At 36.0% G+C, this 27,880-nt stretch overlaps 1 protein-coding gene across 1 annotated transcript in view; it reads right to left on the bottom strand.

Annotated features, from left to right (window-relative positions):
* Hook1 (hook microtubule tethering protein 1) overlaps window positions 1-27,880 on the bottom strand; it is an 81,917-nt gene that overhangs the window by 4,879 nt on the left and 49,158 nt on the right. The window contains exons 11-21 of the mRNA XM_004663204.3: window positions 27,808-27,880; window positions 25,944-26,054; window positions 10,498-10,585; window positions 9,899-9,959; window positions 9,087-9,227; window positions 6,905-6,998; window positions 5,256-5,290; window positions 4,689-4,771; window positions 4,066-4,166; window positions 2,558-2,659; window positions 122-190 (exon numbers count right to left, since the gene is read on the bottom strand). The exon at window positions 27,808-27,880 is cut by the window's right edge and continues 129 nt beyond it. Of these exons, the coding sequence (XP_004663261.1) occupies window positions 122-190; window positions 2,558-2,659; window positions 4,066-4,166; window positions 4,689-4,771; window positions 5,256-5,290; window positions 6,905-6,998; window positions 9,087-9,227; window positions 9,899-9,959; window positions 10,498-10,585; window positions 25,944-26,054; window positions 27,808-27,880 (958 nt within the window). The remainder of the gene's footprint in view (window positions 1-121; window positions 191-2,557; window positions 2,660-4,065; window positions 4,167-4,688; window positions 4,772-5,255; window positions 5,291-6,904; window positions 6,999-9,086; window positions 9,228-9,898; window positions 9,960-10,497; window positions 10,586-25,943; window positions 26,055-27,807) is intronic.

Below are 27,880 nucleotides of genomic sequence, written 5' to 3'. Positions count from 1 at the left end.
ATATAAACGCATATAAGCTGACTTACGATATACAGCATATTTTTTCTATTATTTGTTTTGGCCATAAATGCTTGATTAGTACTATGCTTAACATCCAAACATTGGACCAAAGTCAACTCACCTTATTATACCATGCAGAAACAATGAGTTTTTCTTCATAATCACGGAATTTTGCTACTTTACATTCACTCTGAAAGAAAATATTAAGACAATTGGACAAGACTGGGTGTGTTCAGGGTATTGTAGTAGTAAGGTACTATGATAATGGATTATCAGAAATTGTCCCAAAATTCTAAAAACAGAATCACTTCTTTACTACCTCAACTGTTGAGTATAGGAAGAACAAATTTGTGAAGAACATAAGCAGTCAAAAGATAAAGCTGGATCATGCAGAAATACACAAAGCATTGCTAAGAAGATTAAGAATTTTGAGTAATCTGTATTATAGGAACAGTGGTTTAAACACACATACACACTCTCTTCTTTCTCTTAGCAATTCCTGTGCTATTTATTATCCCACACATCTTGAGAAGAAAGTAACTGAATGAGATACCAACATAGAGCTATACATATGGAGAGGTCAAAACTAAGAAGAAAAAGAATGTAGTGAAAAATACCAAGAAAATGCTATTAACTTACCAATAATCCTTTGTATGTACACACACATTCTAGCCCCCTCATTTCTTGGTTGCCTATATATTAAATTCCCTGTGTCCATATTTATATGCCACTGTAGAGACTTAACATATTTTTCTGAATTATATAATACAGCTAGTTCTGTAATTTTGTTGAGCACTAGATATACATGACACATATAAAAAAAATACCACCATGAAATGCTTACATCTCCTATCAGCAAGATGCTCATAGTACAGAAAACATAAAAACAGAAACAGAACCAAACCCACTAGAGAAGAGAAGCCTCTTTTACCTTTTTATTTTCTCCTGGTGCACAGAAATGAAGAAACCAAAATCAAGAAACTACATACTGTGAATAACAATTTTTTCCTTACAGTCCTCTAATGAGAGGCACCTTTTTTTTTTTTTTTTTTTTGGTTTTTTGAGGTATGGTCTCACTCTAGCCCCGGCTGACCTGGAATTCACTATGGAGTCTCAGGGTGGCCTTGAACTTACAGTGATCCTCCTACCTCTGCCTCCCAAGTGTTGGGATTAAAGGCGTGCACCACCACGCCCAGCGAGAGGCACCTTTTTGTCATCATACTTTTTGATCCCTACTTCAAAAATTAGCAATGATGTGTGTTTTCAGTGGCTTTCTCTGGGAAGTAAACAATCGGAGCAATTAAGAGATTATGCAATAAAGCCTCTTTATATTGGAGATGTGGAAGCTGATGACCAGAGAAGAGAGGTGATGGCTAAGGTGAGTTACCAATGGGCTCTAAGTCTTGCCTCTGATTCATAGAAGATTTAATTCTGGTAATACATAAGCCTAAGATTTGTGCAGCATTTGTTTTCAGGATACATCAGCATGGTGCTACCGTGCATCACACTCTCCAAAGATGGAGAAAGGACTTTCATGGACTCTCCAAGGATAGAGAACTTCCAAACATCCATGAACTCTCCAAGGATGGAGAATGGACTTCTTTGTGTAAAGAAAGAGATGTTTTATAGAGAAAAAGAATACAAAGAGACTGAGATCTTGGAAAGAATGGTCTCATTCCCTCAGAGAGACATGTTTCCTCTGTTCTTTTTACAAACCATGGCATGGTTTGCTCAAGCGCTTATAGCAAGTGTATGTCAGCTTGGTATATGCTCGTGCATGTGGGAAAGAGAGGGTATAGTTATTAGGTCTTTGAATGCAAATATTTCATCACAGCCAGTACTTACTTCCTTGAGAATAATACAAGGAAAAAAGTATATGAGTAGACTATATTTCTCTGAAATATTTATGAGAATTTCAATATCAGAATATAAAATGTAGCATGGCACAACAATTAATGTTAAGAGAAAATACATATTGACTTCAAAAACAGCATTGGAAAAAAACAGCATTGAATTTTGAACACTGTATTAAAATAGGAGTCTTGTAAAAACACCATGCCAAAGAAATTAGAATATATCCAATTAAAAAAAGAATACATTGTCTGGGCGTGGTGGCACACATCTTTAATTCTAGCATTCAGAAGGCAGAGGTAGGAAGATCACCAAAAGTTCAAGGCCACCCTGAGAATACACAGTGAATTCCAGGTCAGCCTGGGCCAGAGGGAGACCCTACCTTGAATAAAAAATACATCGAATTATGAACCTGAAAAAAAAAAAAAAAAAAAAAAATATATATATATATATATATATATATATATATATATATATATATATATATATATACACAATTTCACACTGACATAGTCACCTGAACTCATGAAATTTATATAAACACTAGCACAAACATTTCATTACTATTTAAGGACTAGAAAGATCATGGTACTTTTATTATTAATAAATTTTTGGCAAAACTTAATCACTAATGACAAGTATGTGATAGCAGTTAATTACCAGGATTCTACAAACAGTTAAGGGATGAATGAATATAAATTTTTACCTCCAAAATCTCAATTCTTCTCTCTTTCTCAGCCAACTGCTTTCTAAGTAACATTATTTCAGCTGATGCTGGATTTAATTTGGGGTCTAAAGTCTTTATTACCTGTTTAAAAGAAGCAGTGCTAATTTTATATTTTAAAGTATTGAAACGATAAGAAAATACTCTATAAACCATAAACCATAAAGCAAAAAATTATCAACAAAGTCATATTTCCAGCCCTCAATTATATTTATATAATATGAAGAAATAAGTTTTAAAATACAGATTACATGAATATACACACACACACACACATATGTATATATATGTGTATGTGTGTGTATACTATTAACACCAATCATGGAGACGTTACCAAAAGATGTACTTGTTAAAAAATACATCAAAATGTACTAACAACTGTCTCTGACAATTCTTCTGTATTTTATGTGACAAGCATTTATATTTTTGTATCTTGAAGAAACTCAATTGTTACAAAAATGGCAACAGGTTTACCAAGTCTATTTCCTTTCCAGAAACACAGTTACGCTCTATTCTTCTTCCTCCCTAGAAGTTGAGTGGAGTTATATGTCTGAGTTATAGCAGGAAAACTGGAATAGAAGTGAATTTTGCTGATTTCCAGCCTGATCCATAGTGCATTTCCTATGCAGTCTACACTGTTTCCATATCTACTAGTTGGACAATGTTCAGTGAACCTGCTCAGAGGCCCTCCCACTCATGGATGGATACAATATGACCAGGAAATAAAATTTCATCATGTAAAGGCTTGAGATTTTGGATTGATTTTTTTGGTAGAGGTAATGGTGATACCTTTAGCTAGTAAAGACAAGAAACTCAAGTACAAAATATCAAGACACACTATCACTGTTTTAAACCTGCACCAGAAAACTATGTTCTTTAACTGAGCAAACAGAAAGGAGTTCATGAACTTTCTCTGTTAGAATTCCTACACATGGTTTTATATGTATATATAAAAGACTAAAAACAGTATACAGAGAGTTCTCAAAAGTATAAAATAAGCAAAAAGAAGAACACAGTCTGGTAAACATCAGCATCATGTTTTGTGTAATGTAAAGCATAAAGCATTCAAAGCCAACTTGGTATACATAGTTAGGTCCTTATCTCAAACATTTTTTAAAAGGTAAAACAACTTTAAACAAGTTTGAAAAGATAATATGTTCATTTTCTAACAGAAAGTAAAGTAAATTTTATTCTTAGCCAATATGGTAAGACTCTAAAAGAAAATTCTAAGTTCATCTGTGTAAGTGATAGAGAGGGCTTTTTATGTTATAGAAGTCACTTTCCCTACAGTTAATGTTGAAGCTGTCCCTATGACAGTAAGTTATAGGGATTGAGCATATGAAGAATGACATGACACAAAAAGGCCCTGGAAGACTGACAGGCAAGGAAAGCAGGGAGACCAAAGTTACACAGATATAAAAATAGTACAATCAGAAGACTAACTGGAACTTGGGTCACAAAGGCTTTACTCAGAAAGGTAACTCACTCACATTTCTGGCTTTTTCTAAGTACATTTTGTATCTTTCTTCCATTGCTTTCATATCTTCATCTTTCTTTTGAAGAGCAGCTTCAAGTTCATTGATCTTTTGCACTACCAGCAAAAATATTGTATTTATAAAACTTATTTCCCAAAGACTGGTACTTACATTTCTTATTGATAGTGAGTCCTTATCTAAGCCTTCTGAACTATATCTACAACATTCTCAGTCATTCACTGTGTAATCTACTTTTATCTAGCTATTGCCTCCTATTTATAGCATGCATTTAAATAAGCTGTAGCTTTCAATGCAAATACAACTGTAATAGAAAATAAGACAGTTTCTATTTTGAAGTTCACTAACCGGGTGTGAAATCATTCCATCCAAATTTGATAGCATTTACAATAGCATATTTTACAGTGTTTGATACTCCTATATATCAATCAGTTCATTATGTTACATTTTTTATATTTTTACATTTTTTCTTTAAGATTAGATCATGCGCTAATGAATTTAGCACTAAAAATTAGCATGGCTTCTGTTGGCAATGCAAATTCACATTGTGTAAAAACTCATATTGTTTTTGGATCCTCCACGACGAAGGGTAGATCTTTAGGAGTCTTACATATACTTACCATTTTGACTTATATCTGGCTGAAGATCTTCAATGAGCTCTTGTTTCTTCTGTAATTCTTCATGCACCTCTGTTAGTTTTTCCCTAAGTAGTGGAAAGAGCATGGAGCTTGGGGTAAAAAGACAAGGATAAACTCTGGTCTTTGCTACTGAACACTTGTGGATTTTGGCCAGAGACTTTTCATCTCTGGCTTCCTCACCTGTGAGGACTGTCACAAGGATGTAAACTACATGGCATAAAGTAGACTGTAAAAATGTTTTCCCCACTTGATCCCTCAATTCCTAGGTAAGTAAAATGAATTATTTTGTACGTTTTACACCCACAACATCTAGTTTTAATACTTGTCTGCTCTGTCTTTCAAATGACAGTAGCAGTTTAAAAGTGCAGGAATTGAGAGTCAGGTGGCTAAGCAGCCCATCATGTGTTTTTCACTCTCAGGGCAGTGGTAAGCAGTCAGGTAATATCATGACATGTGCTTCCAATTACCAAGTCAGAAATGGACATTAATTCCAGAAACTTTTAAAACTTTGCCCTTTCATATTTGAAATAAAACATCCAATTTACTTACATATGAGCTTCCAACTTCTGCTTTAGTTTGCTGGACTATAAAAATTAAAAAAAAAAAGTTGCTATAAGATGACTCTCTTGGCAATGGTATATTTTCTAGACATTGAAATCTTTTCATCTCTTCTGAAGGTACACTATGTAAATTTTTAAAAATATTTTTAAAATTTATATCTATGGGCTGAGGAGATAGCTCAATGTTTAAAGGCACTTTCTCACAAAGACCAGCAACCCAGGCTTATTTACCTGCACCCATATAAACCCAGACACAAAAAGTATTACATATATTTGCTATTCCTTTGCAGTGGCAAGAGGCCCTGGTGCACAAGTGTGTGTACTCACAAATAAATTTTAAGACTATTTTTGAAATATAAGCTAAATTTGAACTTAAAGAAAAATGTCAAATATAAGCGTGATATATTGAGGAGTACCAAACATTTCATTATCTAAAGAATTATTGATTTAAGTACATAAATTTTAAGATCATTCTTTAAAATATAATTTTATCATTATAAATGAAGCAGCTGGATTTTGGCAAAACATTTAAAATATAAAGTTTCTACTTTTCAAAACTACACTACAATTGTAGCAGTAGCTCTGTATCAACTGAGTTCCTATAAGGTTTAAATGTATAACCCGACATACACTTTGGATACCAATAAAGTAAATGATAATTTCTTAATCTTTAAAACACAGCAATCCAAAATGTAGTCAACCAAAGAGAACCAATTTTAAAAGTACTCCCTACTGTGGCTTAGAGATACTTATAGTAGAGAAGGTACAATACCGTATATATGCACATATGAGATGCCGCCATGCATGAGACAACTTCTATGTTCCAAGCCCCCAGGGAAAAAAGAGAAAATCATGTAAAATACATAAAAGACAAAAAGGAAATGCAAACCTTTCAATGTTCCTTTTCATCTCTACTTACTTTGTAGTTGCCTCCCCCATCAACTGTCTATTCCAATCAATTGGTACCTCTCTAATGCATCCAGATCCACCTTTTTAGTTATTTTTAACTAAATATATTCCTTTCCCCTCATATATAGAGATTAAACTATAGGAAAATGCTAGTATATTAAGATTGAGGCTGGCTTTAATCTCTTTTCAAATCAGCCCCCATACTGTCTGCCAAGGCTCTCAGTCAGTGTGTAAAGAGAGAACTAAAGGGTCATGTCTTCAAAACTGCATTTATGTTCTGTCCTTCAGGGCATCATCCATTTCTTGAATGATGTTCTAGTTGGAATCATTTGCTTTAAGTTCTACTTTCCAGGCTCTACTTTCCAGGCATGAGGTTGTCTTAATTCTGACTGCTGCTTATTCTCATTTGGAGTTTTTCAGGCCAACCTTGTTGGAATCCCAGCAGATCTATAAAAGCCTCCAAATGTACCATACGCTAATGAAGAATTACCATAATTTTATGTGTAGCTGTTGAAACAGGACAGACAGGAATCATTTTGTAATACATATGATTAATCTAATGGGCACCAAGCTGGCAAAAATCAGTGCATCTGTTATGCAGATATATACGGTATTCAAGAGTACTCTCAATGGTAAAGGCAGCACTTTCAATTTCAAGATTACTATGGGTATCAGGAACTATTACAGAGAACTCCGACACAACAGAATCATACTTTCTATGCTACTTACACTTTCACCCTCAGACTTGGAGTCATGGTCTTGTAAAGACTTCTGGAGGTCCTCGATCTGTTGCTGTAATTCTCGGATGCGCTCTTTGCTCAGCCTATTGAGATGAGTCAGTATTTATTTAATTTTACTTGAATTTAAAGTAAAAGTAGTTAGGAATCTATAAAGTTGTTTGTGTAATTTAATATAAAGAAGTTTGATATCAATAACAAATATTAAATAAATACCTGTGATTAACTATAGTACATAAAACACTAGGCTACAGTGCTCATGTAATTTAATATAAAAAATTTGGTATCAATAACAAATGTTAAATAATCATCTGTGGCTACTATAATATGTAAAACATTAGGCTACTTCTAAATACATATCTTTTTAAAAAGACCTTTATTTCCTCTAAAAGTTTATTATGCCCACATATTTTTAAATTTTAGGCAAAAACGTAACATTTCTCACCCAGTAGAAAAATTATAAAAACAATTTAATTTTCCTACAGCTATTTATATATCTTAAGTAATTAATGTGTGTGTGTATGTGTGCACACATGCATGTGTCTGCACAATTCAAGATCACTTACCCTGCAAAGAAATGCCTGACTAGCTTTACATGAATAGCGAAGAAATTGAACCCTGGCCAGCAGACTTTGTAAGCAAGTACCTTTAACCACTGAGCCATCTCCCTAGTCTTCTACAGTTTTATATATATATATATATTTAAATATTTTTTGTTCATTTTTTATTTATTTATTTGAGAGCAGCAGACACAGAGAGAAAGACAGATAGAGGGAGTGAGAGAGTATGGGCGTGCCAGGGCTTCCAGCCACTGCAAACGAACTCCAGACGTGTGCGCCCCCTTGTGCATCTGGCTAACATGGGACCTGGGGAACCGAGCCTCGAACCGGGGTCCGTAGGCTTCACAGGCAAGTGCTTAACCACTAAGCCATCTCTCCAGCCCTACAGTTATATTTTTAAAGAATGGAAACTATTACTTACTTTTTTCTGTTTCATATCTCACAGTGAATTGGGAGAATATCATTATTTTCAAACATTTCCTCAAGCTTCTGATTAAATTGAGCAGACTGGCCCTAGCAGCTAATGTAAAACTGACAGTCTCCCTTCTTGCAAACTGCTGAAGATATTTATCCCCTAGAATCTGCCAGTAAGAGCTTCTTCCCCTTCACATCCATGCTGCAATTATCACTAACATATGAATTATCTACTCCCACATCTACCATTCTGTATCAGTTCTCTAAGAGCTGAAACATTATCTCTAGTGTCAGCAAGATCGTAGGAATAGTCTCTTCAAGAAGTTAAAATGTTCTTCCTCTTTTACCCACAGCTGATGTAACAGTTTATATACAAATTTGAGAAAAGATTTAAATGTCTCAAATGTCGGGTAGTATGCATGATCCTCAAAAAGTTGTGTAGGTATATCTAAATGTGCTTATTTAGCAGTATGAAATTTATAAAAGGCAGGTAAAGTAAGAGACTCAGGGATCAGACTGACAAAAGCTTCTAATGCAGAATCCAGAACTTATAAGTTATACTACTTCAGTGAGTTTCTTCAACTCTCTTAATCTTCACCTCCTTAACCAAAGTGAATTACATGACCATAGTCACTAATTCATAGTTAGCATGAGGAGTAAAGGAATTAGTACTCAGTAAATACTAGAAAAGTGTCTGGCACATAAGCAGCACTCTGTAAGTATTATTTACTTTTACTATTGTTATATTAATCTTTATGTTTCTCAGTTGCACCATGTAAGTTCATTACTTGCCTCATGTACGTTTTCTGGATTCAGTGCTGAATACAGCAAACATGAACTTGCTCAGAAACAGTTACTGAGTTAAAGCAGAAGTAGAAATCAAACTGACTACACAATCTGTGTTCTATCTGTGCACCCAAATGCAGAGGAAGCCAAACATCACTTATTCCGTTAAGTCTTTCAACTGTGACACTATTTGGTGGAATTCAAGAATAAGTAACTTGGCTAACCACTTCTATTAAAATTAATAGATTATCCCCATATTTTGTAATAATGGCATTGAAATAAATCACCAGACTTATTTCTTGGAATAAAATTTATAGTAGTGAAAGACAACTTCAAGAAAATGAGAATTACTTTGAAAAGAGTGCAATTTTCTAGCTTTAGTAACTAAATCACACTATTTCTGATTACAGTCACCTTTGCTCAGTCTCCAGCTCATTCATCCTGCGATGCTTCTGCTCCAGCTGCTCCTGCAGCTCCTCTATACGTTCATTCTCCGTCCCTTCCTGTTGCAGTCGAAGCATCTTGTTTTCATGCTGCAGTCGAATGAATACTTCCCTAATGTTGAAAAGCAATTTTGTTTTTCAATTTTTAAAGTTTAATTCACTATATTTCTTTAAAAAAGAAATTTCTTGTCTACTCGAATGTTATTTAAAAATATGATCAATAATTCTGTAATCTTTTAACAAAAACTATATTCAATACAAACTCATACCTCAAAAACAAGTATTAACCCCCCCAAAACAAACATGTAGTAAACTGTTAGAGATAATAGATTTAGAATTCTACTATGTATTGTCAAATAATTATTATGCAAATATAAATTATTTTTAATTTAAAAGGTTCAGTATTGAAAGTAGTATACTCAGGGCTGGAGAGACTTTGTGGTTAAGCACTTGCCTATCAAGCCTAAGGACCCCGGTTCGAGGCTTGATTCCCCAGGACCCACTTTAGCCAGATGCACAAGGGGCACACGTGTCTGGAGTCCCTTTGCAGTGGCTAGAGGCCCTGGCGTGCCCATTCTCTATCTATCTATCTGCCTCTTTCTCTCTCTGTTGTTCTCAAATAAATAAAAAACAAAAAAATTAAAATAGTATACTCAGTGATCCTCCTACTTCTGCCTCCCAAGTGCTGGGAATAAAAGTGTGTGCTACCAGGCCAGTCAAAACAATATTTCTAATATCAAGTATAGATTACCAATTTAAAAAGAAAGAAATTTAGAAATTTACCTATATTCCACTGGCATAATTTCAGCAGCAAGATTCTCATAACTTTTTGTTGCAGATGTATCTAAGCAACAAAAAAGTATATTAGTGTTTCACCAGTATTTCAATCATTAAAAAATAAACTTAGCCTACCTCTCCCTCCCCAGCCAACCTCTGAGCAATGCGAACCTAAGATCCATTAGTATGACAAGAAAGACAACAGCCTAGCACTAGATGAGTCATCTATATAACATCAGCCAGGACCCAGGAGGCACTATGGAGAAAGTGACAATTTACACTAGACTGCTGCTCTCAACACTAGCCTGACAATCTCCTCCTCCAAGGAGATGGAAGTAGATACTGAGGAGACTCAAAATTCATCAACGCAGAAAGGCAGAGCACTACAGAGTTCTGCGCTAAAGGAGACTTAGGACACATCTATCAAGGCTCAGGGAGCATTACTGAAGAGGGAGGAGGAAGACTGTAAGAGCTACAGGGTAGGAAGGAGTATCCTGAGGCTCACACCACCAGACTGACTGGTGTATTAGAGTATAACCCATTGGGAATATGACTGATATGTTCACAATTACTTTTTTAAGAAAGTTAAAGTTTAACCAATTCACCTGTTTGGCTTAGATGATCTTGTTGTGCTTTCGAACATCGTAGCTCCTCATTAGTCTCTTTCAGAGTATCACGCTGCTCTATCAGTCTCTACAAAATAATAATTCTTATCAGTAAAGTATTGAATCCTGCCCATAAGCAATATTCAATATGCTTACAGTTAGATAATTATAATTAATTTAAATAATAATGTTTTAGATTTAAGAAGCTCATTTCTCTTTGCAAAACTCATATAAACAATAGCCTTTATAAAACACAAGGCTCAGATCTGCCCATTAGTTCATCTTTAACTAAATGAATGCAATTATCTGAGAAAGTACAACTGTACAACTACATGGCAGGTAAATAAATAATAGGTTTCAGAAGGGGATAGAGTTTCTCCACTTCTTAGTTATAATATCTTGGTTTAGACTTTTTGGATTTAGTGTGAATACTTTCCAAATGGGAATACCAATACAAAAGTCCTTGCTAAAGAACTCTGAATAATGAATAATATAAAGTTGAGAATAGCATTTTCTTATTAATGTGAAGAAGTGGTACACAGGATCCTGGATATGTGAATTGGAAAACACAGCTTCCCAAAGAAAATGCACTTTTTAAAATTAGTTATGTACATAGTGTGTATACAGTGATGTTGGTAACCATTGTTAGCCTCCTCCTTGTCCTCCCCCCTTTGAAGGACCCTCTTTGTTGAGGATTTTGGGACATGCATTGTGAGGATAGCCAACATTTATGGGGAAGAGGCAATGTCTCTGTGCATAATGTTCCAAATTATGGCTCTAAAAATCTTTCTGCTGCCTCTTCTGCGAATTTCCCTGAGCCATGTTGGGTTCATTTTAGGTCTACTTCAGTAATGAGGTCTTGGAGGCCTCTGTATTCCTGGATATCTGTTTTGGTAGTAGCTGAGTGTTCTCTGTGTCTATCTCCTCCACCCATGTGCTGATATCAGGTTCACCAAGAAAGTAGCACTCTTGCTCATTTCCCCAATTACTCTATGATTTCAGCTGGGGCCCTGGTGAGGTGCGACGGGCTGATCTCTCCTAAGGCTCTGTGTTCATCTGAAAAAGAGAAGAAAATTCTCCAATGGAGAGGAAAGTCAGCACTAGATAATGGGATAACCTTTATTATTTTAGAGAGAATTTAATAGGTGTAGACCTTCTTGTAGCCCAAGATTGGTAGGAGTTTGATATTGGAGAGCAGGCTCATTTTTTGTATATGGGTCTGACTTGTTTCCCAGTTCCAGCTATGGGTTCCATTCCATTGAGTGTTTCTGTTAGCCAAATCCAGAGCAGTTGGTTACCCACCATGGCTGTGCACCACATTGCTCTTGTGTGAGCATCATGTCAGGATGTTTGCTGCTGAGTAGCTTAGACCACAAGTTGCTTGGACAGATGTCGGTCATTTTCCCTAGTCGTTCGTGTAGCACCTTCTAACACTAGACAAGCAAAGTGTCTGGGGATTGACTCTCTTCCTCTCTCCTGCCAGGTCACTCCAAGTTATGTATCAACAGCATATGGTATCTTTTGTAGTAAGGTCTTACCATTAACCTTTGGTGGGTAATCAAGTACTCTGACAGAAATCTTTCTTCCTTTGGGAAACCTTGTAGGTCTCTCTGATCAACAGTGCACTGTGTATATTAATCAAATGCTGGTATGGGGAGTTACCGGCCAGCGCCAAGGGAGAAGACTGAAGGAAAATATAGGTAATATAAAAGAGAAAGAGAGAAAAGAGAGATAAAACAGGAGAAGAATAAGGTTACTCTTCATCATACCCTCTCCAGGACCCTGTGATTCAGGTGTTCTAAGAACCTAATGAAGGTTCAACCTTTTAGTCTGTCTTTTCAGGATATAGGATTATATGGTACCATTTTCATTTGGGTCCAGTTTTATGTCCCTCTCCCCCACTTTTACCCTCCCCTCCATTCCATCCTATTTTCCGGTTCTCAAGATGCTTATTAGGTATGTCAGCATCTCGGGTAGCTTCAGGTTAAATGCCACAGATGAGTGAGACCATGCAATGATTATCTTTCTGTGATTGGGTGAGTGCACTGAGAATGATCTGTTCTAAGTTTGACTATTTTTCTTCAAATTCCATTGTGTCATTTTTCCTTACTGCTGTGCAGAATTCCTTCATGTAGATATACCATATATTGGTTATCCATTCATCTAATGATAGACATCTGGGTTGATTCCAGGTCTTGGCTATTATGAATTGAGCAGCTATAAACATGGTTGAACAAATCTCTCTGGACTGAGGCATGGAGCTTTTATTAGAGTATAACTGGGTCTCTTGGTAACTCTATAGTGAACCTTTTTAGTCTCCACTATGCTTTCCATAGTGGTTGTACCATCTTGCATTCCACCAACAGTGGATGAGGGTTTCTATTTTTCCACAACCTTGTCAGCATTTATTTTCATTTGATTTTTTAATGTTTGCTACCCTTATTGGGGTCAGGTAGAATCTCATAGTTGTTTTAATTTGCATTTCCCTGATTAGGGATGATGAACATTTTAAGTGTGTGTTTGCTATTTGTATTTTTTCTTCTGAGAACTCCCTATACAGTTCTCTGTCCTAGTTGGTGAGTGGGTTGACTTTTTATTGTTTTGGTTTTTGAGTTCTTTGTAGATTCAAGAAGCTAGGCCTTGAAAAATTTTTTCTTCCATTTTGTGGGTAATCTATTGGCTCTGCTTATTGTATGTTTGTCTGTGACAAAAATTTTCAGCTTCATAAGACAGCAATGGTTGAGTGATTGTTTAATTTCCTGAGCTACTGGGGGTTTGTTCAGGAAGCCTTTTCCCATTCCTACATCATGGAAAATTCCCCCTATTTTTTTCTTCCAGTAGTAGCAGAGCTTCTGGTCTTATATTGAGGTCTCTGATCCATTTGGACTTGATTTTTGTGCATGGCAAGATCTGTTAATCAAGTTTCATTTTACTGCATATGGTTATCCAGTTTGTCCAGTACCATTTGTTAAAGATACTGTCCTTTTAACAGTCTATACTGTTAGGGCCTTTGTCAAATACCAAGTAGCTGTAGTTACTTGACCCAAAGTCCAGGTCTTCAATTTTGTTCCATTGATCTATAATCCTGTTTTTATGCCAGAACCATGTTGTTTTTATTATTATGGCTTTATATCTTTAGATTGGTATGGTGATCCTCCAGAGGTGTTTCTTTTGCTGAGGATATGCTTGGATATCTGAGGCCTTCTGTCATTCTATATGAATTTTGAGATCATTTTTTCTATCTCTATGAAGAAAAATAGTGGGACTTTTATTGGTATTGCATTAAATCTGCACATTGCATTTGGTAAGATTGCAATTTTCACAATGTTAATTCTGCCTATCCAGGAACATAGGAGGACTTCCCATTTCCTAAAGTCTTCCTCAGTTTCTTTCCTGAGTGTTTTTATGTTTTCATTGTATAGGTCTTCCACATCCTTGGTTAGTGTTACTCCAAGGTATTTTATTTTGTTGTTGTTGTTGCTATTGAAAATGGGACAATGTTGCTTCTTTCTCCATATCTTTCTTTTGCATATAGAAAGGCTACTGATTTTTTTTGTTGTTGTTTTGTTTTTCAAGGTAGGGTCTCACTCTGTTCCAGGCTGACCTGGAATTAACTATGTAGTCTCAGGGTGGCCTCGAACTCCTCCTACCTCTGCCTCCCTAGTGCTGGGATTAAAGACATGTGCCACCACAACCGGCTTAAGGCTACTGGTTTTTGTGCACTGATTTTGTACCCTGTTATTTCACTGAAGGAGTTAATCATCTTTAAGAGTTTTGAGATGGAGGTTCTCATGTCTCTTATATAGAATCATGTAGTCTGCAAATAGAGCTGACTTAATGTCTTCATTTCCAACTTTTATCCATTTTATTTCTTTCTCCTGTCTTATTGCTTGAGCTAGAACTTCCAGTACTATCTTGAAGAGCAGAGGTGAGAGTAGACACCCCTGTCTTGTTCCTGATCTCAATGGGAATTCTGTGGTTCCTGGGTTCTTGCTCCGAGGCCAGTCACACCCCCCACCCAAACTGAAGAGGCACCTAGGCAGCCAGGGTGGTGCGCGTATGAAAGTACAAGACTTCCAGGAGGAGTTTCAGTGTGAACAGCTCTCTTGATTTATTTTCAGGGAAATGGGCTTATATGCATCTGAGGGTAGGGGGAGGATCCTAAGGAGATTCCTATGGGAACATTTATTCTAGCATGTAGGCAATGGTGGGGGATGGGGGAGTAGGTGATCTAGGATCTCAGGGGGATGGGCTATGAAGGTGCTGGCTGATAAGGGGTTTCCTAGGCAACTGGCCAAAGGTTAAAGGGCTCATGGGCACAGCCTAAATTCAGGTATGCTGGGCTTGGAGAGGGAGTGGCCTCCTGTAGCCCAGGGGTCCTCAGCCTTGCCTGGAAGTTCAGGTCCCTCTCCTAAAAGCTCCAGCCTGTGCCTGGCAGTGCACGAGAGTAATCCTCCAGTCTCTCCCCATTAAATATTGTTTGGGCTTTAGGAACTTTATTTATAGCCTTTTTTTATGCTGAGATATAGACCATCCATGTGTATTCTCTCCAATGATCATGAGGTGATGTATTTTTCAAAGGCCTTTTCTACATCCATGGAAATGATCATGTGTCTTTTGTGTTTAAGGTTAATTATGTGGTGTATTACATTGACATATTTCTGTATGTTGAACCACCCCTGCATCCTGAGATGAAGCCTACTTGATCAAGGTGTATAATGGATTTATGTGTTGTTGAATTTGGTTTGCTAAGTTTTTGTTCAGGATCTTTGTGTCTGAGTTCATCAGGGAAATATGCGTATAGTTTTCTTGTGTCATCTTTGTCTCGTTTTGGTATTAGGGTGATGATGGTAGCTTCATAGGAGTTGGGAGCTTTCCCTGTTCTCTAATTGTATAGCACAATTTTTTGAGAAAAATTGGTTTCAGTTCTTTCATGAGGGTCAGATAGAAATCAGCTGAGAAGCATCTGGTCCTGGACTCTTCTTTTGGGGGAGGTTTTTGATTACCTTTTCAATTTTAAAGAGTGTGATAAGATTCTTTAGGAGATTCATCTGCTCTGAGTTTAGCTTTGGTAGGTGGTATTTGTCCAGAAATTCATCCATTTCCTTCATATTATCCAGTTTTATGGAGCACAGGTTTATGCAATAAATCCTGATGATTCTCCCAATTTCACTTATGTCTATTGTGATCTCTTCTTTTTAATTTCTGATTTTATTACTTTGAAGCATTTCTTTTTTTGCTTGATCATATTGCCCAGGGGGTTTATCAATCTTGTTTAGTTTTTTCAAAGAAACAGCTTGTTGTTTCATCGATTTTCAATTGTTTTCTTAGTTTCCAAGTCATTAATTTCTGCTCTGATCTTAATTATTTCTTTCTATCTGGAGCTTTTTGGGTTGGATTCTTTTTGCTTTTCCAGTGCCTTTAGGTGATGGTTTGGTTATTGATTTAGGATCTCTGGGATGGCCTTCATGTGTGGAGCTCTAGGGTGGTGGGAAAGCACAGAAAGGGAGAAAGCTAGCCTGCTGGCCTGGGACCGCATGGGTGGGGCCGGGGGGGTTGGGTTAGATTGGCAATGAGTGGGAAGGCCTTTGGTATGGAGCTTGCTGGTGGTGGAAAAGCCTATGGAGGGGGGAAATGCTAGCCTGCTGCTGGGTCTGCGAGGAGCTTGTGGCTAGGACGGCTGTTTGTGGGGGTCTGGGGGTCTGGCGAGCTACCAGAGATCATGGGAATCAACAGATTCCCTACTTTGCTCCTCCATGCCCTCCCACTGGAGGTCTACAACAATCTGAAAACCCCTAAAAACCCCTATGAACTTTAAAGGTCTTGCCTTTCCTTCCCCATAAGGTGAGGCATAGTTAAGGGAACACCATCTTCAGAAAATAAACTTTTACCTCATATCACTGAGTACTTATTTTACAGCTACACATATGACAAACATCTGTATTCTGAATAAAATTCTCACAATTAATTCATGGTCCAAGAGCCTGAAAAGTGTTTTGAATATAAACTATAATGGTGTGTTCTAAGACAATAAACACAATTCTTTTGAAGTCCAGTATGTTGTTCAAGTCAGTCCAACTGCAAATTGGAAACTGATACCTTAAGGAACTCTGAGCCTTACTGAAACTAGGGGCAAGCATGAGGATCTCTTTAAATCTGTGCCTCCATGATTGCAAACACCAGAAAGCATGCATTTACCACCTCTTACAGAATTCTGGAAATAAATCAAAGGCCTAGAATAACACAAGGAGTATTTATTCAAGTTGCTTTCGAACTTGGAGTGTCTTGTTCTTCGAAGTTGCTTTCAGCTATTTTGTTTCCCCAGCTCTGAAAATCAGCAGCCTTTCAACCACTGTGGTTGTGACAGCCAAGAGCTGTAGCTACCAGAAGAGGCAGACTAGACAGGAAGTTCCTCTTTTAAAATTAAGAACTGTCCTTATTTGATCTGTCCTATAACTCCCAAAAGAAGTCCAATTTTCAGGGATTTTCATTATTTAAAGAAATGTACCTATCTGACCTGTCCTACAACTCTCAAAGAAGTTCAATTTGCAGAGCTTTTTATTATTTGGCTAGCTTCATATCCTTGCCTGCAGGAAAAGCTGTATCTCAAGGTATAACAACAACTACCATCAGAGATTTATTACCACAGCTGCCAAAGGCTGTCATATAAATAAGCAACAAATAAGAGCCTAGCCTAAAGTTGGCAAGGAAGGTGTAAGGAATAGAATGCCCAGGAGATGAAAAGGTCTGTGTATAGACTTGAGGCAATCTGTGTGCAGAGCTATACACATGCTCAGAAAATACCTGAAAGGAAGAACCCTAATGTCTCATCAGCAATGGGTGAACTTGAGGCCCTATACAGCAAAAAATAAAGGCAAAGTTGAATTTTAAACTATGTGGGCACTGAATGTACTTTCCAATACACACCATGAGTCCTTTGGAAAAGACTATGAGAGATAATGGTTGGGGCATCTATGGTAATATCAGACCAAACATGAACCACAATACTAATGGAGCAAAGACTTCAATGACTACACATTACAAAGAATACAAGCTTTACAGAATTATTCCAAAATATCCTTAAAACAAAAACAAAATAAACAATAAGCTATGAAGATGGAAGATATATGATTTCCAAATCTGAAAAACTAAATTATATGTTGGATTTCCAACACAAACATAAAACATACACAAAAAGAATATGCTATTCACAATGGGAAAAATGAGTCAACAGAAACAGTCAATGAGGTAGGCTAGAGAATGGATTCACTAGAGAAATGCTATGTGAGATATAAGAATAATAAGTAAAAAGTTATATATATGAAACAATAGAATTAGAAAGGCAGAAGCTGAAAAGCATAGTAAGTGAAACATTCCTTAGGTGAATTCAGAAGGTCAAAGAACTTGAAAATATGTTACTTTACATTATCCACTCTGAAGAACAAAATTTTAAAGAATTAAAAATGGATTCTTAGAATCCTGTGGAACACTAAGAAAAGTTAATAGCATATACAAATGGAAACATAGAAGTAGAGGAGAAAAGAAGAAAAAAGTATTTAAGAAATATTGGTTTAAGATTTTCCAAATTTTATGGAAAAAAAAGCACCTGAAAGTCCAATAAGCTCACTGAACTCAAAATAGAGAAACTCAAAGACTTCCATGCCTATATATATCACAGCCAAAGTACTAAGTGTCAAGAAGAAATAATCTTAAGAGGAGACCAAAAAATGATTTTTTACATGAATGGAACTTCCAATAAGTATAACATTGGTCATTAAAAAAAATTAAAGTTATTTATTTGAGAGAATCAAAGAGAAAGAAAGAGAGAACAGCACACCAGTCCCTCCAGACACTGTAAATCAACTCTAGATGCATGCGCCACCTTGTGCATCTGGCTTACATGGGTCCTGGGGAATTAAACCTGGGTCCTTTGGCTTTGCAGGCAAACGCCTTAAACACTAAGCAATCCTTCTAGCCCAACAATGGTCATTTTTATCAATCTAATCCAGAAAGCAGAGAAAAGATAATACAGAAGGAGCCAGGGCAAGATCTAGCTCCCAAGAACACACCTCAGGTAATAAACTTCCTCCAACCAGGCTTCACATCAGCTGCTTATGCCAGCACATTTAAAGTACAAGGGACTGACCCATTAATTAGACAGGGAGCAGAGAGCATAAGGAAAATGGGGACCAACTATATAGATCCTCAAGGCCTATCCCCAATGACCCTCATCCTCTATCAACTCTCCACTTCCTAAAGGTTCCATAACCTTCCCCAACAATGATGACAGCAGGGGCCCAACTCTTCAAACATGAGAGTCTGTGAGGGACATTTTTACATTCAAACCACACCAGCTCCTTTAGTAACTATGAAAGAATTAAAGTCACAAATAGTTTGTTTTCTGATCCTACAAAATTAAATGAGAAACAATAATTTGGAAGGCAACCAGAGATAGTCACTGAGATAGTCATGAAAACTGAAATGTCACTCCAAGTATAAATCAAAGAAGAAATCATGAGGGAAATTAAAAATAAGCCATTAAATAAAAATACAAATGGGTCCAACTTTACGGATGCAGCAAAAAATTTATAGATATAAGTATCTACACTTTAAATGAAGACAAATCTCAAATCAATAGCATAACTTTCTATCATAAGAAAAACACATATAATTGAATGTGTGTTGTTTACCAAGGGATTTTTAAAATTTTATTTATTTACTTATTTGAGACAGAGAGAGAAGAGTGAGAGAATGGGCATACTAGGGCCTCTCGCCACTGCAAACAAACTCCATACACATGTGCCACCACGTGCATCTGGCTCATGTGATACCAGGAGAATTGAACCTGGGTCCTTAAGCTTTTCAGGCAAGCTTCTTAACTGCTAAGCCATCTCACTAGCCCTACCATGGAATTTTGAAAGATGAAAGTAAACATAAATGGAATAGAGAACAGAAAAAATAGTGAAAACTCAAACTCCAAGTTGGTTCATTGAAAACCATTAAAAATAGGGTCTGGAGAGATGTCACAGCAGTTAAAGGTACTTGTTCCCAAACCCAGATGCACAAAGTGGCACATATATCTAGAGTTCGTAGCAATGGCAAGAGGTCATGGCATGCTCTCTCACAAATAAAAATATTTTTTAAATTAAAATAAATAGGAAAATTTTACTTAACCTAGCCAAAACAAAGGAGAGAAATTCAAGTTATAAAACTTGGAAGTTATAATAGCTAAAAGCATCATATTTTTTCTTATAAAAGAAAAAAAGATTATAAGAAATAACTACAAACAATGGTATATTAATGTGATAGATAACAGATTAAATTGGTAAAGTTCAATAAAGAAACAAATAATTAGCTCAAGATGATGGATATTTGAATGGATCTGTGTCAACTAAAAATACTGAACTGGAGATTTAATAACTACATCTAGAAGCTCAGGTACAGAAGTATTACTTGTTAACTCAACCAAACATTTAAAGAACAATAGTTATTTTCACAAACTTTACCAAGACAAAAAAGCAGAAAATTTCCCAGCACAATCTCTTAAGCTACTATTGTTTTGAGAAGAAAGCCAGGCAATGACCTGTAAGAAAACAAGCCAATATTCCTTACAAGGTACAACAAAAAGTACTCTACAAAATGCCATCAAATTGAATTAAAAAAACCCAAACATATGAAAGGATTAGATATTATGACCAAGTGTAATTTGCTCAGGAATGAAGATTGCTTTAACATCCAAAAATTATTCAATGTAAAATGCCTTATTATACCATGCATCTTACTGACTCAGAAAACACATATGACAAAGTCCTTTTATAATAACCACATGTGATAAACTAGGTGCTATTTCAACTTGATGTAGGGCCCCCAAAACAGTAACAATCAACCCCCAAAAGCAACCATACAAAACACACCACAACAAATAGCGTTCATGTTGGTGAAAGCCTCAATGCTTTCCACCTAAGAACAGGGTCTAAAAGAGGAGGGCTGCTCCCACCATGCCCTTTCTATTCATCATTGACCAATGTAATTAAATTTGTTGGCCAATTATAATTAAATTTTAAAATGACATCTTCATTGCAAAGGAATAATTTAAACCAATTCTACTTGCACATGTTTGGATTTTACAAAAAGAATATTCTCAGCAATCCAGAAAGCAATGAGAACAAACAAAATTCAATAAATATAAGATCAACCGTACAGGTAGCAATTTTATCTTTCTATATATAAGCAATGAAAAAAAATCAAAAGTAAAACAGAAACAATTTTTGCAATAGCAAAAGAATGAAATATTTAGAAATAAAATTTTTAAGGCTGCAAATGTTTTTTTTTTTTTTTAATTTCTATTTTTGAGGCAAGGTCTCAACTCTAACCCAGGCTTTACTAAAACTGTGTAGATGAGGATGGCCTTAAAATCATGGTGATCTTCCTGACAGAAAATAGGAACACAGAAGACTTTTTATAGGTAGGTAGTCAAGGACAGAGGCCCAAATAAAAACATGGATGCTATAAATGCCAACCAATCATGGCTGGATTAGAAAATGGCTACTCACAGCAACTTCCCAATCCCTGACCTTAAAGTTTTTCTAGACTTTCCCCAAACCAGTGTTCCACTCACTCCCAGGTTGGTGGACCCCTTTCCAAGCCTAAGCACCTTTCCTTTTCTGAGTGCCCATCAACCAATCGGGATCTTCACTATGCACCTGAATCTGACCAGGAGACATATCCCAATTAAATGTCTCTTTTCTACATTTCTAAGGTTATTTAAAAAAAAAAAAAAAGCCCACATCAGGCTGCCATGGGGAAACCTGCTCAGGACCCTTTGTAGCTACGCAGCTTGGAAGCATTCCTTTGTCCTCTTACTTACATTCTTCCTTAAATCTTTACTTATTTTCCCTTCTATCTATGTTGTTCAATTCTTTGCTGAAAGTGGATAAGGATAAGGGTTAGGATTCTAATTTCACTAAGAACTCAAGAATCTCTCATCATTACTATCTCAGTCTCCCAAGTGTGAACCACTATACTCAGCTAGGTACACGTCTTTAAATGTTGAAAATTAAAAACATTGTTGACTCCAAAGACCTAAGAGATATACTTTGATGTGCAGCCTATATCAATAATTAAAACTTAATATATCAGTGCTTTTAAAGTGATCTACAAATTATAGCAATTTCTATCAATATCTTAGCCACATTTTTGTCAAATATAAGAAAAAAAAGAAACTTATTGAAAAAAATTTAAAAATTAAGAGAACTCATCCCTTCTGATTTTAAAACCACTACAAAGCTATAGTCATGTTTGACAGTATGGTATTAGGACATGGTGAGACATGCAGATCCATGTTAAAAAAAAAAAACTACAAGGACACAATATTTATAATTTTTAGTAATTTTAAGGAATAAAGTCTTTTGAGTAAGATTTAATGAAAAAGTAATCAGAAAGCACCAAATTACTATGTATTTCATCACCTTTCACTGCTGGTTTCCATATTATTAATATCTTGCATAGTGGGTTGATCTGTTAAAACCAAAGTGCCAGTATTGGTGCATTTTTTTAGTAAAAGGTCCATTGTTTAAATTAGGGTTTGCACTGTTTTACATATTGTGAGTTTTCACAAAAGTATAATGACATGTACACAGTATCATAGTCAACAGGTCTGTACAAGGGTAACAAGCCTATTTCAATGGAGAAATAAGTGTCTTGTCAACAAATGGATATTAACCTACAACAGAATCAATACTTGCCTTACACCATATATAAAATGGAGTACAGATTAAATAAATAGAAGAGCTAAAGCTATTAAACTCTTAAAAGAAAACACAAGTCACCCAAAGAGGATAAGTGTAACTTAATTAAATGGGAAAACTTTTGCTGAAAAATAATAACCACCCAATAGTGAGAGAAAAAAACACAAAGCCCTATGGGAAACGTACAAATCATCAATCTGACAAGGGATGTACATTCAGGATACAGAAATATCCTATAACTCAACAATGCATGGCCAAATAACCTAAGTAAAACAAAGGCAAAGATCTGAAGAGTACTTTAGTAAGGAGTACTATGCAAATGACCATTAGCTACATAAAACTTGTTCAATATCCTTAGTCATTAGTGAAATACAAATAACCACCACAATGACATGTTTTATTTCAATAGCTAAAAAAATCAAAATGACCGAAACTGTGCAAGGACTGAAAGTTTAAAAGTCACTATATGACATCATAATGCCATTCATAAGGATGTATTCAAATGAAAATATGCCCATACAAAAGCGTGCACATAAATGCATCAGCATTATTCAAAATAACCCAAAGGTGAAAATAGCCCAATATCCAAAAACTGTTGAATGGATAACAAAATATCAACACAGTGGAGGGAGTACTGCTTACCTAAATGAAGCACATGCTATAACAGAGGTGACCTTGAAAGAGGCATTCACAAGTTGTATTAAGTACATTATTTTACATGCTAGATAGGCCAGGTAAATTCCAAGAGATAAGTAAATAAACAGTTGCTAAGCCTGAGGGCAAGGGGACCAGAGTCACTGCTAATGGCCATAGGGTTTCCTTTTGGAATTATGAGCAGTGTTCTAAAACATGATTAGGTTAATTGTACCCCAATTCTGTGAATATACTAAGAACCACATGTGATGATTACTTTTGATAATCGAATCAAAATTGAACTGAGAAATGCCAAGAACACTAGTAATGTACACCTCTGTGTGTGTTTGAGATGGCATTTTTAGAGATGATTAGATCATGAAAGCTCTGACCTAAAGGACCAATTAATCCCTTGAGTCATACAATGACATTATTGAGAAAGAAAGCAAGAAAAGGAGAAGGTGGAGCCAAGCTAGAAGAGCTAGAAGAAGCAAACCACGATGGAGGTGAATGTCCTTGGGGATGTATATCTTGTCCTGCTCCTTTCCTATGTGACTTCTCTTTACATTTTGTTCACTATGAGTTGAACAGTCTCTTCCTCCACATGCTCTTTCCCCCATGATGTTTTGCCTTACCACAGGCTGAGAAATAGTACAGTAGATCACTATGGACTATAACTTTTGAAACTGAACTAAAAATCTTTCATCCCACATATATATTTTCTGTACTATCATAACAATGAGGAAGTCAGCTAACACAACATGGAAATTATACTTTAAAGAGGTAAAATTCATGGTATATAAATTATATATACATATATATGATATATATCATATATATATATATATATATATATATTAAAAAGCCATTTAGAAACTGTTATCTATAGTCCTGGCTTTCAAGTGGTTGACTGACAATCTAGAGTTACATGCACTAAGACCTCTGAGCATGGCTTTGTTATTTCAATATCACTTGTGAATTAAACAAACAAAATTTAGTGACGACTACAAGCACATGAAAAGACATTCCATTTTGTGGTGAGTCTCAATCTCTTTCACCGGTGTTTTGTAATTTTCATGGCAAAGGGTTTAAACTTTTCTCAATTAAATTTTATTCCCAAGTGTTTATATTCAGTTCTACCTATTATAAATGGAACTCCTTTCATGATTGCTTTCTCAGTAATTTTAGTGGTGTATCAGGATCTTTGTGTGTTGATTTTGTGTCCTATAACTTTACTGAACTTATCAGTTCTAATACTTTCTTAGATTTCTATATAAAGACTCAATAGAATATTATTAAAATGTTCATATTACCTAAAGTGATTTACATATTCAGTGCAATTTCCATCAAAAGAGCAGCAATAACATTTTCCACACAAAAACTAAAAAAGTATTAGAATTTATTTGAAAGTACAAGAAACACTGAATAGTCAAAGTAATTTTGACCGACACTAGAAACACAATAATACTTGATATCAAATCATACTATAGAACCATAGTAACCACAATAGCGTAGTACTGACATAAAAACAGACATAGAGGTATGGAACAGAACACAGATCCCAGGCATCTATAGTCAAAAGATCCTCGTTAAAAGTGCCAAGAGCATATGTACTACAGCAATAAGTGCTGCTGAGAAAACTGGGTATCCATATTCAGAAGGTTGAAACTTGACCCCTATCTCTTACTCTTGCATCAACTCTAAACGGACCAAATGTTAAATGCAAAATGTGAATATAGGAAACTGCTAGAAGAAACTTTGATGAAACACTTCAAGATATTGGTACAGGTAGTGACAACTGGATATAACCTCCAATGCACAGATAATAAAAGCAAAGTGAGACTAATGATATTGTATCAAGAAACAATGCTGGACATGGTGGTGCATGCCTTTAATCCCAGCACTCGGTAGGATAAGGGAGGAAGATCCCTGTGAGTTCAAGGCCAATCTAAGACTACCTAGTGAATTCCAGGTCAGCCTGGGCTAGACCAAGACCCTACTTCAAAAAAAAAACACAAAACAAACAAACAAACAAAAAACACCCTTTGCACAGCTAAGGAAACAAGAGAATGAAAAGACAACCTATGAACTAAAAAGAACATATTCACCAAGGTTCCAATGTGATAAAGGATTAATTTTCAGAGTATGGAAGGAACAAAAACTTAACAAGAAAAATGATCTGAATAATACTCCAAAGAAGAAATGCAAATGCCTGGGAATGTAGGAAAAATGCTCAAAATTACTTGGCAATAAGATACCATCTGGTTATGACAATTATTTTAAAATGAAGATAACCAATGCTGGTGAGGATGTGGAGAAAAAAGAGCTCTCATATACTTTTGATGGGAATGGAAAAGAAACAGCAGTTTGAAGGATGCTCAAAAAAACTAATGATAGATTTACCATATGATCTACTTCTCTCATTTCTGGGTATTTATATAAATAAATAAATCAGCATATAAATACATATCTGCACATATTTAGTGTAACAGTATTCACAATAGTTATGATATATAACCAATCTAGGTGCCTATCATGAGGTACATGGATTAAAATGTGATGTGCATATATGTGTGTGTGTTGTGTATATGCACACACAATAGAATATTCAGTCACAAAGATGAATAAAATCTTACAAAACACAGCAAAATAGATGCAATTGGAGGATATTAAGTGGAATAAATCCAAACGACAGGTACCACATGTTTTCTCTCATGTAGAAGCTCAGAAAATTGACATAAACAGATGATAGTAAATATGGGAAATATGGGTCAAGGGGTGGAAAAAGGGAGGCTCAATCTCATTAGTGCACACTGTATGCACCTACTGAAATAGCACAATGAATCCATCATTATGTCAAAGTATACACACTGATCAAAACCAAAAATCTTTTAAGAAGGAATGAAGAACTGATAATTTATTTCATAAATCTTTCTTTTAGATAACCCATTTCAATTTCAACTTTAAGAAAAAGAACTGGAATTGCAGTTCTTAGAGCAAGGGTAGTTTAAAAGTTTTTTAAAAAGAAAGAATGGCATTGTCCTTATCAAATGTATTTATGGTCACCTCTTTTTCTTTAAGTAAAGCTTCATGTTTTTCTTCAAGCCGCTTCATTTCAAATGCTAGCGTGTCTGCTCTTTTGGATTCAGAGGAAAGCTTAGTGTGAAGGTCCTGAACCTTTTGTTAGAAAAAAAAATAAAGGAAAGCAGTTTATAATATTCAAAGACATTCATAGATGTGTAAGTGAAAAAAAAAAACCAACTTCTTTGGAAATATAATGTCTTTACTAAAATTACAATCTGGGCTGGAGAGATGGCTTAGCGGTTAATCACATGCCTGTGAAGCCTAAGGATCCTGGTTCGAGGCTTGATTCCCCAGGACCCATGTTAGCCAGATGCACAAGGGGGTGCACGCATCTGGAGTTCAACTGCATTGGTTGAGTCCCTGTGTGCCCATTCTCACCCCCCCCCCCGCATCTTTCTCTCTCTGTCTTTAGTTCTCAAGTAAATAAATAAACATAAAAACAAAATAAAATTATAATCCAATACTAAGTACTTGGAAAATAGGATATTGATGAAAGAACATAAAATTCAAACGACTCAAATAATTAAATAAATTCAAATAAATTAAAAAATAAAATCCAGTCTTTATTCTACTGTTTTTCCAGGTTGTTTGATAAATGGCAGAACAATTTTTAAGGTTTAGCTATATGCTCTACCATCATCTAGGAATTTGTCAATGATTCCAGAAACACTATTAAACAATAAAACCTCAAAAAGAATGTAATAATAAAGGCTAGAGAGATGACGGCTCAGTGGTTAAGGCACCTAAAGCCTAAGGACCTGGATTTGATTCTCCAATACCCACATAAAGTCAGAAGCACAAGTTGGCCCATGCGTCTGGAGTTTGTTTAAAGTAGCTAGAGGCCCTGGCATGCCCATTCATGCATTCTCATTCTCTCTCTCTCAAGCAAACAAAAAAAAAAAAATTTTAAATAAATTTTGTTTATTTTTATTTATTTCAGAGTGACAGAAAGACAGAGAGAAAGAGGCATGTAGAAAGAGAGAGAATAGGCAGCCAGGGCCTCAAGCCACTGAAAACAAACTCCAGACGCATATGCCCCCTTGTGCAACTGGCTAATGTGGGTCCTGGGGAATCAAGCCTGAACTGGGGTTTTAGGCTTCACAGGTAGCGCTTAACCACTAAGCCATCTCTTCAGCCTCCAAAATGATTTTAAATATAATGTAAAGCTCAGTAAAAAAAAAATGCAGTCAAGTCAAAATCCTTGAACTAAAATTATAGAATCTAAAATGAAAAATTAAAAAGAAATTCATCAATAGTAGTACATAGCTTATATACTCATTCAATGCTTCTTCTGACCCATATTCTTTTTTTAATTTTTTTTATTTCTTTTTTATTATTATTTATTTATTTGAGAGCGACAGACACAGAGAGAAGGACAGTTAGAGGGAGAGAGAGAGAATGGGCGCGCCAGGGCTTCCAGCCTCTGCAAACAAACTCCAGACGTGTGCACCCACTTGTGCATCTGGCTCACGTGGGACCTGGGGAACCGAGCCTCGAACCGGGGTCCTTAGGCTTCACAGGCAAGCGCTTAACCGCTAAGCCATCTCTCTAGCCCATGACCCATATTCTTTTGAGACTGTAGTCCAGTGATCTCAAGCACAATATGTAGAAAAGTATACTTCGAACTTCTAGTTTCCATGTCCATTTTCCAAGCTGGAAGTGCAGATGGGTGCCACAATACCACATAAGTACTGCTGGGGAAAAAGCTCAGGGCTTCATGCATGCTCCTTAAGTACTATGCCAACAGAGCCACAACCTCAGCCACACTGTGTCATTCTTAAAGCATTAAAAGAAATAATGAAGTTGAACTTTTGATCTGATCACTGAACATTTACATATTTCTTACCTGCCGCTTATATGTTTCCAACTGTGCTCGTGCGGCATTTGCCTTCTTTAGCTCCTCTTCCAAGCTGACGGTG

Source organism: Jaculus jaculus, chromosome 5 (assembly GCF_020740685.1).
Source record: "Jaculus jaculus isolate mJacJac1 chromosome 5, mJacJac1.mat.Y.cur, whole genome shotgun sequence".
Lineage (NCBI taxonomy): Eukaryota > Metazoa > Chordata > Mammalia > Rodentia > Dipodidae > Jaculus > Jaculus jaculus.
Note: the sequence above shows the minus strand (reverse complement) of the source record. Positions and strands in the feature narration are given on the sequence as shown.